Source organism: Lachancea lanzarotensis, scaffold LALA0S06 (assembly GCF_000938715.1).
Source record: "Lachancea lanzarotensis genome assembly LALA0, scaffold LALA0S06, whole genome shotgun sequence".
Taxonomy (NCBI): Eukaryota; Fungi; Ascomycota; class Saccharomycetes; order Saccharomycetales; family Saccharomycetaceae; genus Lachancea; species Lachancea lanzarotensis.
Window position 1 is genome coordinate 742993 of NW_019212884.1, and position 13293 is coordinate 756285.

Here is a 13293-nt window from a genome sequence, read left to right on the forward strand (position 1 = left end):
CTATTTCAAATGCTGTCTAGTGCTCTTCGGCGAAATGTGCGAACGAAGCGCTTGATTAGACCATCACTAAGAAGACACATACATCTGAATGCGGACCTAGACGTTGCTTTGAAAAAACTGCCATGTTCGGGCGTTGTCGTTATTGGTGGTGGCCATGCTGGTTGTGAGGCTGCAGCTGGATCTGCGCGATCTGGTGCTCATACTGTGTTGGTTACCCCATTTTTGGATAAAATTGGAACTTGTTCGTGTAATCCATCTATGGGCGGTGTGGGAAAGGGCACGCTACTCAGAGAAGTAGACGCTCTGGATGGTGTGGCTCCAAAAGTGACAGATTTAGCTGGAATACAGTTCAAAATGTTGAACAAAAGCAGAGGTGCAGCGGTTTGGGGCCCAAGAGCACAAATCGATCGTGAACTGTATCTTGAACATATGCAGCAAGCATTGAAAAAGCTCCCGAATCTGACGCTTCACGAGGGTAAAGTTAAAGATCTCATTATTGATGCCGGAGGTACCTCGGTAGTGGGTGTCATTCTAGAGAGTGGACAGATTCTTCGATCCTCTAACGTGGTTATCACAACTGGTACCTTTCTGAGCGCTGAAATTCACATAGGCTTGAAAAGCTTTCCAGCCGGAAGAATGGGTGAAGACCCTACATATGGCATCAGCAGCACTTTGCGCGAAGCTGGCTTCCAGCTGGGTAGACTAAAAACGGGGACTCCTGCCAGGCTCGATGGACGCACAATAGATTTCACACATCTCGAAAAACAATACGGTGACGATCCACCGCATCCAATGAGCTTTTTGAATAACGCTGTGGCAATCAAAAATCAGGTTTTGTGCTATGGTACCAATACTACTCCACAAGTTCACGAATACTTGAAGGCTAATCTCGATAAAGCCTTGCACATTCGAGAAACTATTAAGGGCCCTCGTTACTGCCCCTCCATCGAGGCAAAAATTACTAGGTTCTCCGACAAGGACTCACACAAAATCTGGCTCGAGCCAGAAGGGCTAAACTCATCTGTCATTTACCCAAATGGTGTATCGAACTCGATGCCAGAAGATATACAGGTTACGTTTATGCGCATGATTCCTGGATTGGAAAATGTTGACATCTTGCAACCTGCATATGGTGTCGAATACGATTACATCGATCCAAGAGCACTGAAATCTACTTTAGAAACAAAGCTACTCAAGGGTTTGTATCTAGCCGGCCAAATCAACGGTACCACTGGATACGAAGAAGCAAGTGCCCAGGGTATCATTGCGGGTATCAACGCAGGTCTATCCGAGCAAAATAAGGAGCAAATGATTTTATCCAGATCGGATGCTTACATCGGAGTTTTAATTGATGATCTGATAACTAAAGGAGTCACGGAACCCTACCGTATGTTTACTTCACGGTCAGAGTTTCGTGTTAGTGTAAGAGCTGACAATGCGGACTTTCGACTGACAGAAGTTGGTCGCAAATTCGGTGTAGTTGGCGATGAACGGTGGGAAACTTTTAAGTTGCACAGAAACATGTTTCGGGACATTGTCGGTAAGTTGTCAAGCTTCGAGCAAAGTGCCACGAAATGGGAAAACTCTCTTGGAATCTCAGTAGCAGACAGCGCGAAAAATAAGAGTGCATGGGAAATGTTCAGATTTAACCATATTGACTACGAGAGACTGGTCAAGAGTGTACCAGACTTGGCAACCGACATCAACGAGATTCCGAAACACGTTCTTCTGAAAGTGGATGTTGAGGGAAAGTATGCCCCTTACATCAAGAAACAAGATCAGTACATCAAGGCATTCCAGGCGGACGAAGGCATGCTTCTCCCGCAGGGGTTCGACTACTCGAAAATGCCTTCTTTAAGCAGTGAATGCAAGAGCATTCTAAACCTGGTTCAACCGTCAACTATCGGACAGGCAAGAAGAATCCAGGGTATCACACCTGCGTCCCTTTTCGAGCTTTACAAAATGGCAAGATTTAAGCAACATGACGTCCGAAGCTTGCTAACCAGGAATCAACTCTGAAAGATCACGGCAAAATCACTAACATTCAAATCATGTATATATAGCCATCTCGACCGCCATAAGGTCTTCTGTGCATAAATATTGGCAACAAAAGTCGTAAAATTCATCTTTGCCGCTATTTGCGGCTAAGAGATCACGATCTTTTAAAATGGAGGTGACCATCCCGAGCCCAATCGAAACATCATTTGAGAGAACCGCTTCTCGTATTTTAGCGCTCATTTCCGCTGAAAAGAAGGTGGGCAAGATTCTGAAAACATCGCGCGAAGAAACAGTTGACGAGGGAAAAAGACAAAGCTTCAAGAGACTTGAAGTGAGCTTCGGGGTTAATTCTAGCTCCTCAGGTGTAGTAGAATGTCGGTTGATTGATGATTTTCTTTCTTGTTTTTTGAGTGGAGACCTTGTGCTGTACTTTTCAGTCGGATCTTCGAGACCGAGGTCTTGTTTTGGACTTTGCCCGCCCTTTGTGGGGTCTTCGTGAATGTTTTGTGACGAAGACGCGGACTTTTCTTGATTTGCAGACTCTCCTTCCAACGAAAAATCGTCGTTTTCGAGCCCCAAAAGCGAAGAAGACTCTGGAGAGTGATGTTTTGAAGCCACATCGTCTACTAACCGCAACGAAACGTCTCCAAATCGTGAATTTCGCTTGTGACGATGCTTGTAATCATGGTCAAAATCAATGGTTTGCGACAAAATCCGTTTCTGCGGATTTTTTTCAGCACTAGAGTAGTAGCTACTTGAGACACTACTTCCACGATCGGGTTCAACAGAACCCGTTCTATCTTCTTGCAATCGTTCTTCCAACAACAAGTGACTCAACTCCCGAAGATGGGCTCGCAAAGAGCCCTGTAAACCCCACTGTGACATGTGGACGTTGGACGTCTCTAATCCTTATATTCCTCGTTACCTTTCCACCAACGTAAGAAAACAGCTATGCGCACACGCTCAACGCAAACACCTTTTTCAAACCCACAAAAGTCGAGTATCGTTTCCCGTTTTAGCCTTTCCCGAACGCCAAGAGCTCCATTCGCACACTTCCTTATCCACAGCTCTTGCTCATTGCCGCCAAGAGTGAGGAAGGATAGATAATAAGCCCGCCCTTTATATACTTCGAATTTTTGGAGATCTCTTCCCACTATACGTATACAGTGTCAAGTCTTAGAGACAAATAATTAAAGCCATCGTCCAATAACAAAGGCGATGGGCTAATCGTCAAGAAACCATAGAGACCAGTAGCCGCTGTTGGTCGATTGAGCAGCTACAAACAGCGTGTGGCGAGAGTCAAAGCAGTGCTGAATAGTGGTAGACACCATTTTGAATGGATTTGCCCCAAAATTACCAACAATTGGATGCCGGTTTGGCACCATATGGTGATATAACGACGGAGGAAGGTGGAAAGGACGACAGGTTTGCCAATGCGGCGGGGAGGACCCAAGAAGTAGGAAAAGAGTATATTGAGGCTGTCGCAGAGGAACAGGATCCATCGAATATGTATCTGTACGATCGACCGCAAGTGGACCTAGAGGAAGAGTCATTGGACTTCCGAGAATCACAGAAAGGACAGAAAAAACGCCAGGAAACAGGGAACTCCGCTTTTGCAGCAACACATCAGTTGGAAACACGGGGGAACGCACAGAGCTCAGAATTGGCAAGTGTGACTGGCAAGCCCGTCGTAATCGCGGACGTAAGTTCAGACCAGCACTCCCATCCCTCGATAGGCTCAGAGCACGCCAGCATAGCATCACACGATGTGCCAGACATCGACCCCGTCGCAGGAACGACAGATGGGTCTGCATTCAACCCGCCAAGCTCCACTGAACAGCCGTTTTACGTTAATGCCAAGCAGTACTATCGCATCTTGAAAAGGAGATATGCAAGAGCCAAGCTAGAAGAGAATCTCAAAATTTCACGCGAGAGAAGACCATACTTGCATGAGTCGCGGCATAAGCACGCTATGCGTCGACCCCGAGGTCAAGGTGGCCGCTTCCTCACAGCCGCAGAAATCGCAGAGCTCAAGCAAACGGATGACCCCGAACCGGCTCTGAATATCAAACAACAGGACCCTGCAGCCAACGCTGTAAAAAAAGAACGTTTTGGAAGCCGACCAATTTCGGCGGCACGCATTGCACCGGGGAACCCTGCTGCAATGGACGAAACAGTACATAAAGACCCCACACGACATTGATGTGGGACCAGAAAGTAGATGCATTATTAAATTTATATTCACGAAAGACGTTCGAAACCTCAAGATTAGGTGAGGCCCAAGCTATGCAGTGCCAATTTGGCTTTGTCAGAAAGCTGTGGTGCAAGACCCGAAAGGCTATTACCGGTTTTTTGATTGAACGACAACAGGGTGTCTTTCAGGTACGATTTCAAACCTGTGGTCAAGTCCACTTCAGGAACAGGATCAAAGCTTTTTTCACTGATAGAACTCAACTTGCTGAAACTAGATCCAAAAGTCGATACTTCCTCTAGATTATCAAGATCCACAAAATCGTTATTCATGCTTACAATACTTTCAGACGCTGCTGTTTCCACCAAAACTTCTAAAGACGGTGCGAATAGATTTGGATATTTTGAAGAAAACTGCGTGCCACTTGTTATGACTTGAAGGACCCCAATTATAGCGATTTTGCGGTCCAGCAAGTTTCCCATGTTGGGGATTGTGCTAATGACAAAAGAATTCCAGATCTGCTCAAAAAGTCCATTTTGAACATCATCCAAAAAACTTACAACAAAGTCAGAGCCCTTTTTGTAAGCCACAAGGCTGAGAAAGACAAGGAATTTTTTGACGTATTTCTCGGTTCTGGAATTCTGTAACCGCTGTAGAAGAAGAACTGCAATTTGTTTCAAAAAAGGTTGTAATTTTTCTGTTGGCACGTAAGTCACAATATGTTCCATAAGGTCAAGACCGTTCACATCGTATGTCTTAGAAGCAATCAATCTCTGGAATACACCGAGAACTGGGAGAAGGTCTTGATAAGCTCCCGGGTTTACGCGGATGATGTCCTTTAGAAGTCTCGTCACAGCTGGGATGTTGCCCTTCAATTCCCACACAGATGGTGAGAGAATTGGTTGTGCTAATTGAGCGACCGAAGCTGGAAGACTGCTTTCCTGGGGCATTTGTTCTATGCAGTAGGCAATAAGCTGAATGGTATAAGGAATAAACTCTTGAACATCAGCGGACAGGATGCTCATAAAAGTAGGCATCATGATGTCCAAGAACTCACTCAACGATTGTTGATTGTACTTCAGCACAACACCCAAGGACTCGAAACAGTAATGCGAAAATTTGGGGTTAGATGGGTTTTTGGAAATTATCGAAACGATCTGAAGAAGTTCATTGATCGTGTTTAGAGCAAAAGGGGCCGAAAGTTCCTCGGATGTAGAGAGTACTCGATACACGGCCCTCATTAAAAACTCGTTTTCGGCCAACTTTTCTGGCGATTGCCCTTGTTTGAAAATCAAACGGAAAAGATTCGTGAGCAGAACTTGCGAGCTGCCTGCAAGATCTGACTTTTTGAAAACGAGTACAGATGATGTGTTTGATTCTCTTATTGCAAGTATGCGCTCAATGGTTATAGAAGCATAAGTGTAGACAACGAATTCCTCGGATTGCAGGAGCTCAGCGAGAATGGGCAAGATTTGTATTAGCTGTTCTTTACTGAGTTGATTCCGGAACGTGTAGATGTACTTGATAGCATCAACCTTCAAAATAGGATGAGGTACCGAACCCACCAGGTCAGGAAATATTTGCTCACTGAAAAAGCCAACCACGTCCAGCAAAATACTCGTCGATGAAACACCTGGATTACTTATGCTTCCATTTATCGCCAATGTGGAAAAAAGGTAAATGCTGAGATCTTTGTATTTCCAGTTGTTCGCCGGATCTTCTTGGTATTTGAGGAAAAAAGCTTTAATCTGCTTCAAGACAAGAGAAACGACGACGTGCTCATTTTTTTCCTTCAATTCTTTCACAAAATCGGTACATCCTTTCCTTCTGGTTTCCGAATCGGAGCCCTCGAGATCACGTCTCACATATTCGATGGGGTCATCTTCAAAAAGTTCTTCATCCGCCTCGCGTAATGTGACGTTGGGCAATATGATTTGTTCTATGATGCTTTGGAGAGCGCCTTCGTTATTGAAAAGTTCAAAATACTTTGGAATTTTGGTGACAGCTGTCATGAAATGGAGAGCTTTCGAGATGAGAACATCATTCTTGGCTTGTGGCATCAAGCCTGTAAGAATGTCCAATGTCGCTTTTATGAAATCGTTTGCCATGGGTTCGAATACGTCATCATACCTTGTGATATAAAGTTGAATTAACTCTTCGATACTGGATTTAACCTTCGTGACAACACTCGCTTGGTCTTCTTCATCCTTGTCTTCTAACAATTGATTATCGTAGGCCAAGTACTTGAGCATAACCCCCATCCCCAATTGCGCGTTGTCTTCGAAGAACTCTGGGATGTCTTGACAGTTTAAGTCGTAGTAAAGCTTGATCAAGACTAGTAAAACGTCAAATAGTAACGTGAGCTTGGCTGCATCCGCTGTACTGGCTGTGATTTGCTCATCTACAGATTGAAGCAGGGCTAAGAAAGGTGATGCAAACTTATCCAACACGAATTTAATCTCTAAGAATAACTCGTCTGATCTGAACAGAGGGCGCCATCTCTTGAAGATAGAATGTGCCACTGTCAATACTCCCCTATTGGTGACCATATCGTTCGTTGAGAATTTTCCAATCAAATCATCCAGTAAATTTGGCCATCTCTGAGGGAAATCAGAATCTGCTATAACAGAAATTGCTTCGCCAATCTGGATTTGCAAATTCCCAGGTAAAACTATCATCAACGGCACGATTTCCCTTTTGATTGCGTCAACGTCTGAGAGAGAAATGAGGTAGTCTCCATTTTCGTCAACCCAACGACGCTTGATGAAGTTTTTGAAGAAAAGTGCACCAGCCAGCCTCGTTGACACTGGAAGGTTTCCAGATGCAATTACATGCATCAAAGTTAAGGGAAACCCTTCCAGCGATTCTTCCGCCTTGAGGCTCGCCTCAGCAGCTTTGGAAGTTGAGGCAGCGACTGATTGTTCAAGATACTGGGCAACTGATACCAAATCTGACATTAAGAGTTCAATTGGCTGGCTATTTCGGATCTGTTACTTCACCGTTAAGCTCATCTTTGATCTCGAACTGAATCATTTTCTGTCTACAATTAAAATTTTGAATATAGCTCGGCATGAGTCATTACGTACGTATATCCAATGACACTGGCATTTGAACTACCACCGCGTGTTGTGCTCCTAGAAACACCCTTGAGATCTGTATTATCGAAGCTTGCAATCGGTCAGCAGACTACCAGGTGAAAAGTAGTCCAAGAGAAGGGATCCTTCTACCGGAGTTCGGAAATGTTGTGTGTAGACTCTAATACCCCGAAGATGGGTGTCCTTGCCGTTTTCATGGTTCACGGGAATATCTACGCGTAAATATTGGCATTTCAGAAGTCCGTCTTGCGGCCTGTTGTCTTCGAAAGTCAATGCGACCCAGCCGTTAACGTTGCGGACCTCCAGGGTCTTGTAATGGGTGGCATCGGACGCACTGTGACCAGCATACACTTTCATTATTTGCGGTGTGTACGACTCATCTATGGAAAGTGACAGGAATAGAGCCAGCTGGGCTATCTCAACCCGCTTACTGAAGCTGGCCTCCACATGGTGCGGCTGCGACCCGTCGCTTTGCCAGAAATTGTGCGGGTTATCATCTAAAGCATACACAATAGGATTGCCGTCCTTTTGTGAAGATGCCTTCCAAAACGCCAGATTGGTGATGTTAATCAGCTTTTGGGCTTCTAGCCTCTGTAGACCCAGTCCAAACTTTGCAATGTAGGCTTCCGTTGTGTAGTCCTCATCATAATCATCCGATTCCTCTGTGTTGCCTAAATATCTAACCCCATATTCTGCCTCATTACCGCTAGCTTCGTCTAAAACCAATCGTTGTGATAGTTTCGAGTACCGCGATGCGAATTCGAGATCTAGTGTTGGTAAGAAGTTGTTTAGTTGCTGTTCGAATGGTGTCATATCATCTCTTGAAGCGGGGAAACCTATTGAGCGGAGCACTTATGGACGCGATCCGGCCAGAAACTAAGCCACGACAATAGCGAGGTGTGTTACACCTGTTAAAGGTCAAATTCTGGATCAACTGCATGTAATTTAAAGAATCTGTCTAGTTCACAAATAAAATACCACAGCATCGTAGACGAAGGTAGTAAAGGTTAAAGAATTGAAAGCCTAGAAACCTGATTGATAAGAAGTGAACCATTAGTAGTTTTTAGCTTCTAGCGTTCAAATCAGCATGTCATCACGATTCGTCGCTATTTGTTTTGGTTGGTTCTGTAAAATGGGCTTTATCTTGTCGAAATAACATGTATTTTACTGTAAAATTGATTCCCAATTGATTGCAAAGCTAGAACAGTAAAGACTCTCTCTGCCTTGCTTTAGGTTTTTCGAGATCGCACCATCTATAGTTTGCGAAGCACAATTGCGGTATTTTTGAGTTCTGAGGCTGGGTTGTTGAAGTCTCCGATACGATGAACTAGCTTCAATTTGTTCTACATAGTCTCGAGAGGACTGCAGTTTCATTGAAATCTTTCAGTCAATTATCGGGCCCTGATCCAGAAGGTGCGTCAATCTTCAGCGAAAAGTCCACAACATCCGTACCTTGGTGAATGCTGCTGGTGCTGTAGATGTCAATGTAATCGCAGAGATATCCGTGAATGTTGCTGAGCTTCAAACCACCGCTACATTCTAGTAAAAACTGTTTTTTGCCCTGCCACCTTTCCTTGATGCTCATAGCAGCAATCTGCAACTCGCTGCCTGTAAAATTGTCAAGCATGATCACATCTGCACCAGCAGCTATAGCTTCATCGGCTTCTTTCTCAGATTGGCATTCAACTTCAATCTTCATCGAGAAACCACAAACGGAACGAGCCTCTTTCACCGCATACGTTATGGAGCCCGTAGACCATATATGATTGTCTTTGAGCATCACCATTGAGGACAGGTCATATCTGTGCATATCACAGCCACCAACAAGCATAGAGTATTTCTCTAGTCTGCGGAGCCCTGGGGTTGTTTTACGCGTTCCTGCAATTATTCCTTTGTACCCAGTTTCCCTGGCAGCTTCCACCAGTTTTCTGGAGGCTGTGGCAATTCCCGAACTCCTGCTAAGCAAATTCAATGCTGTCCTTTCGGCCACCAGTATGTTACGTGCTTCGCCGCTTATTTCTGCCACCATTACTTTTGATTCACCCTCTTCACGAGTTACGAAATCACCCTCTTTATAATGCCAGCCAACAGTTAATTTGCATTGGTCGAAAACTTCTTGGGCAAATGGTACACCGCTAAGCACTCCGTCTTCTTTCATCCAAAGAGTAGCTGATTTTATGTCCGACCCTACGACAAAGCCTCCATAATCAAAACTTGGAATATCCTCTTGAATCCAATTGGTCACATCTTGTTTCCAAGCTCCGTTGACTGGTAGAAGATATGGTAAACAAGGCATTGTGTTTGCTGATCTGATCTTTGTTCGGACACTAGGTGTAGGAACACATTTGAATGTATATATGGGAAGTAATATCTACCTCGTACAGACTTCACGAGTCACGGGACTACTTTCGAAGAGTTTTGAACCATAGTTTAGGTCGGATAGTTATGAGAGTTTAATCGTTTCACTGGCCCATTCATTCACATAGTCACCCTATTCCTCAATAGGGTTCGCTCCGTTTGAGCTTAACCTTCAATCCTGACGGTTGTTGGTTGTCGAAAATGTTCGTAGGATGATCAAAAAAAGATACAGGGTGTGTCAAATAGGCCGTAGTTTGATAGGCTTAGCCTTGGTAGTATTCATGAAATGTAAGACAGCTTCTTAAAGGAAAGTTAGTGGCAAGACTAACATCCACGTTCGAAGGCTCTATCTCTTGATCCCTGGTCTCCAAGATACCCTGGTAAACGAATACGGCCTGTAATTTTGGTAGGCTTTTCAACGAAGTGAAGTACCGTAGCCCTCTTTTTCTATATCAAGTTTTCAGATAAGACTTTCTTCTCGTGGTCAGAAAGGCTTTCATAAATGACACGGAAATTGTTTATATTCCTGGAAGCGGCATCACGAAAGAAAGTGATGAGAAGATCTCTTGCGGACGAACACTTCTCCTGGTTCCCACCCTGTTCCAAGCCGCTGAATTCATCTTCGGAATTGCTCGCACTCTCGTCATCGAAATTCGAACCTTCGCTCTCTTCGCCGCTATCATCATCCAAATGTCCCTGTAATCTTTCAAATTCCAGTACGCTATCAACATCTTCCCAATCATCTTCTTCATCGTCGTCGTCGTACTTTTCCACGTCGAATGGAACATACTTGCTCACATCGTTTTGCTTCGACTGGAATTCTAGCTCGCAAACAAAAAGACTCGTCACCTTTTCATTAAATGAAATCATTTGGAACTGTCGAGGCATATTTTTAGCCATAGACCTAGTCACGATGAGGTCACTTTCGAATGGGATGGGCTCCCCTCTCACTTGCACTCCAGATACCCTTCCGTCCTGCTGAAAGAAAAGTGTGCAAAGTGCTCTGATGTTTTCGATGATCCGCTTGTTTCCTCGAACAACCTCGAAAGCATCAAGCCATTTTGGTAGTACCACGGTAAGTGCATCCTCTCCTTTCTCCCCTACAGAAAATGATGAGAGAAAGTTGATGACATCTTGCGGATTTTTAGCTGTCAGGTAGCAAAACAGAGACAGTAAGTTTTCGGACGTCGAGATATTTTCGGCAGCAACGAACTTTCTAGTTGCAGCTTCCATAATAACAGGAAAGAGCTCGTGCAGCTGCTCTGAGAATTTTTTAATGGTGACGAGCACCAATGGTCCCACATTCATTGCACCAGAATCCGTTGTTTCGTCGGAGAGAAGTTTTTCCAGAGTAGATACTATCAAAGGAAGCTGTGGCTCAAGATCTTTTGACGAAGTGTTGTGGACCAGAAATACCAGACAGTCTGACGAAAGCTGTGTTATTGCATCGTCAGTAGAACTAACCAGGATTTCGTTCAATGGATTTAAAACAAACTCACCAATGGCCACTGGAATAAGACCGTCTGAAGGTTTACGCTTCATAAAAACTTTGAGAAGCTCTAAGGAGAGACAAGCATTGGGCGAATAACCACTTTTGTCCTCCATCAATTGGTTCAAAGCTTTCACAATGAGGGGCATGCATGTTTCCGCGTATGCGATATAAGTAGAAGTCGTCACTCGCTTTATGATGCCTGATAAGCAATCTTGTGCCTCCAGTACCACTTCCACGTTCGATGGATTTTTTGCTGAAATTTGTAGTAGAAGTCTGAGAGCATTATGATAGAAGGGGTTGTTCTTGTTGTCCTGCACCTTAAGCGATGCTACTGCTGTCAAGGCCTGCAATAGAACGCTTGTAGTATCTTCTTCACTATCGGCGCTGATTTGTTCAATGATGTGACAAGCTGATTCTCTGAGCTGAAAACAAAAGTCACCTAAGATAGCATCTAGATTGGAAAAGTGAGCATACTCATAGAATCCTATTAAAAAAGCTACCTTCACAAGTTCGTCATTCGACCTAAATGCCAAAGCTATTGACGACTGCAAGAAGGACTTAACAGTACTTTCCCAACTTAGCAGTTCTGATGTAGTTCTCCGTAGGATCTTTGGTACAACAATGATTATTCTGGCTAGAAGGAGGGCGTGTTTCCCATCTGGTTGAGCAAGGCTGTCAATAAAGTAGGTTATTAACTCAGAAAATTGAGGCGCTTTCGCAATCGTGGAAAACTCAACATTGTCGCACAGCCATTTGAATAGGACCAAAATTGCCTCCCCAAGTTTCCAGTCTCTTGCAATGAAGCTAGGGAACTTTAATAGCAAAGTATTCATGATTAGCTCGCAAACTTGGGGTGACGCATCCTGAAGAAATTCTTCACTTGCATTTCGCATACGATATACGTTGCTCAATCCCTCTTCGACTGTGACGAAATTGTTGAAATCTGCTTCCCATTTCTCTATGTCTTCGTCGATCAGGGCGCTACAGAATACGAGCGATTTGACAACATTTTGTAGCTGGTCATCATCTAGTACCAAGTTACGAATGCTGCCGAGTCCCTGCAGCAGTTCACATCCTAGTTCATCCACCGCAGAAAACTCATCTGACTCGTGAGTAAAATTGAGCGTCCGACGAATATGCGAGATGGCTGCTAATTTTTCAATAAGCAGGAATTTAATATCATCGTTCATTGATGAAGACACGATACGTTTTGAAAATGAGGTTGCGATTTTGTTGACGCATTGGATCTTGACGCGCAGTAGCTTTAAAACATCGAGGTCGGAAGTGCCGAAATCGGTATAAGATCTGATACCCTCAATAAGCATTTCGAGCGTTTCACGCAGATGGTTATTCACAGCATCTTTTAGCTCTTTCGTAGAGGTGGCAGTTGGAAGCTGTAGCTGATCCAAACACACGCTGTAAAGTTTCCCCGCGGCTATTTTGGCAGGAGCAGAAAATGCCGGGCTCCTGAGCATCTCTGTAACCAGCTGTATAGTCTGCCATCCTACACCACCTTCGAAAAACATTTCCTCTGAAACAATATCGTCGAAAATTTCGTTCAAAAGACGCAACGCGCTTAGCGATTGTCTGTTGACAATAGCGTCAAAAATGGTGCTCAGAAGTTCCGGCCACGCATCAGGAAAGTCTACGGCAGCTATTTGGACAATACAGTAGCAGCTACTCGCAACAAGGCGTGTATTCTGAGCATCATCCAGACCTAGCTTTAGAAGTGCATCCCGAATAAATGGCTTGTTGTTCTCTCCAACGCCTGGCGGACCGCAATAGGATTCGAAGCCGGCACTCCAGTACATAGTTATCAGCTTCCGGAGTGTCAGTAAAGAGTACAAGCGATTCTCGATAGCCATTTCATCTTGCATCGCAATTTCGGTTAGCAACGTACACCCACGACCAGGGTTATCATGAACTCGCTGCAAAATGAACTGCTCACTTCGTTCTCGAACTGCATAATCAGGCGACTGGCCACCCGCAATGGCAGCTTCCAGCTCTCTTGGATCAATTGAGGCCATTGGCGCTCTCTGCGTTGTTCATCTTATACATACATATGTATATATATAAGATAAATTGACCTTGATTTATATATCTTATAATTATCCTTTACTTACAGCTAAAGTAATTCAAGGTTCTAGACTTCGGGCGTT

General features: G+C 44.3%; 7 protein-coding genes across 7 annotated transcripts; 2 read left to right on the plus strand and 5 right to left on the minus strand.

The window, feature by feature from the left end:
- Nucleotides 1-9: 9 nt before the first annotated feature.
- MTO1 (LALA0S06e08174g1_1) lies at nt 10-2019 on the plus strand (the record flags this gene model as incomplete). Its single annotated transcript, XM_022772056.1, has 1 exon — nt 10-2019. One exon carries the CDS (start codon nt 10-12, stop codon nt 2017-2019), a length of 2010 nt encoding a protein of 669 aa, XP_022629197.1.
- Nucleotides 2020-2049: 30 nt separating this feature from the next.
- Nucleotides 2050-2883, minus strand: LALA0_S06e08196g (LALA0S06e08196g1_1; the record flags this gene model as incomplete). The annotated part of the gene is made up of 1 exon (XM_022772057.1): nt 2050-2883. The coding sequence occupies one exon, from the start codon at nt 2881-2883 to the stop codon at nt 2050-2052; it is 834 nt and encodes a 277-aa protein (XP_022629198.1).
- A 451-nt stretch (nt 2884-3334) lies between these two features.
- On the plus strand, nt 3335-4201 carry HAP2 (LALA0S06e08218g1_1; the record flags this gene model as incomplete). Its single annotated transcript, XM_022772058.1, has 1 exon — nt 3335-4201. The coding sequence occupies one exon, from the start codon at nt 3335-3337 to the stop codon at nt 4199-4201; it is 867 nt and encodes a 288-aa protein (XP_022629199.1).
- A 65-nt stretch (nt 4202-4266) lies between these two features.
- CSE1 (LALA0S06e08240g1_1) lies at nt 4267-7146 on the minus strand (the record flags this gene model as incomplete). Its single annotated transcript, XM_022772059.1, has 1 exon — nt 4267-7146. The coding sequence occupies one exon, from the start codon at nt 7144-7146 to the stop codon at nt 4267-4269; it is 2880 nt and encodes a 959-aa protein (XP_022629200.1).
- A 201-nt stretch (nt 7147-7347) lies between these two features.
- DOC1 (LALA0S06e08262g1_1) lies at nt 7348-8097 on the minus strand (the record flags this gene model as incomplete). The annotated part of the gene is made up of 1 exon (XM_022772060.1): nt 7348-8097. One exon carries the CDS (start codon nt 8095-8097, stop codon nt 7348-7350), a length of 750 nt encoding a protein of 249 aa, XP_022629201.1.
- Nucleotides 8098-8671: 574 nt separating this feature from the next.
- Nucleotides 8672-9580, minus strand: BNA6 (LALA0S06e08284g1_1; the record flags this gene model as incomplete). The annotated part of the gene is made up of 1 exon (XM_022772061.1): nt 8672-9580. One exon carries the CDS (start codon nt 9578-9580, stop codon nt 8672-8674), a length of 909 nt encoding a protein of 302 aa, XP_022629202.1.
- Nucleotides 9581-10089: 509 nt separating this feature from the next.
- KAP114 (LALA0S06e08306g1_1) lies at nt 10090-13161 on the minus strand (the record flags this gene model as incomplete). The annotated part of the gene is made up of 1 exon (XM_022772062.1): nt 10090-13161. The coding sequence occupies one exon, from the start codon at nt 13159-13161 to the stop codon at nt 10090-10092; it is 3072 nt and encodes a 1023-aa protein (XP_022629203.1).
- Between the last annotated feature and the right edge of the window lie 132 nt (nt 13162-13293).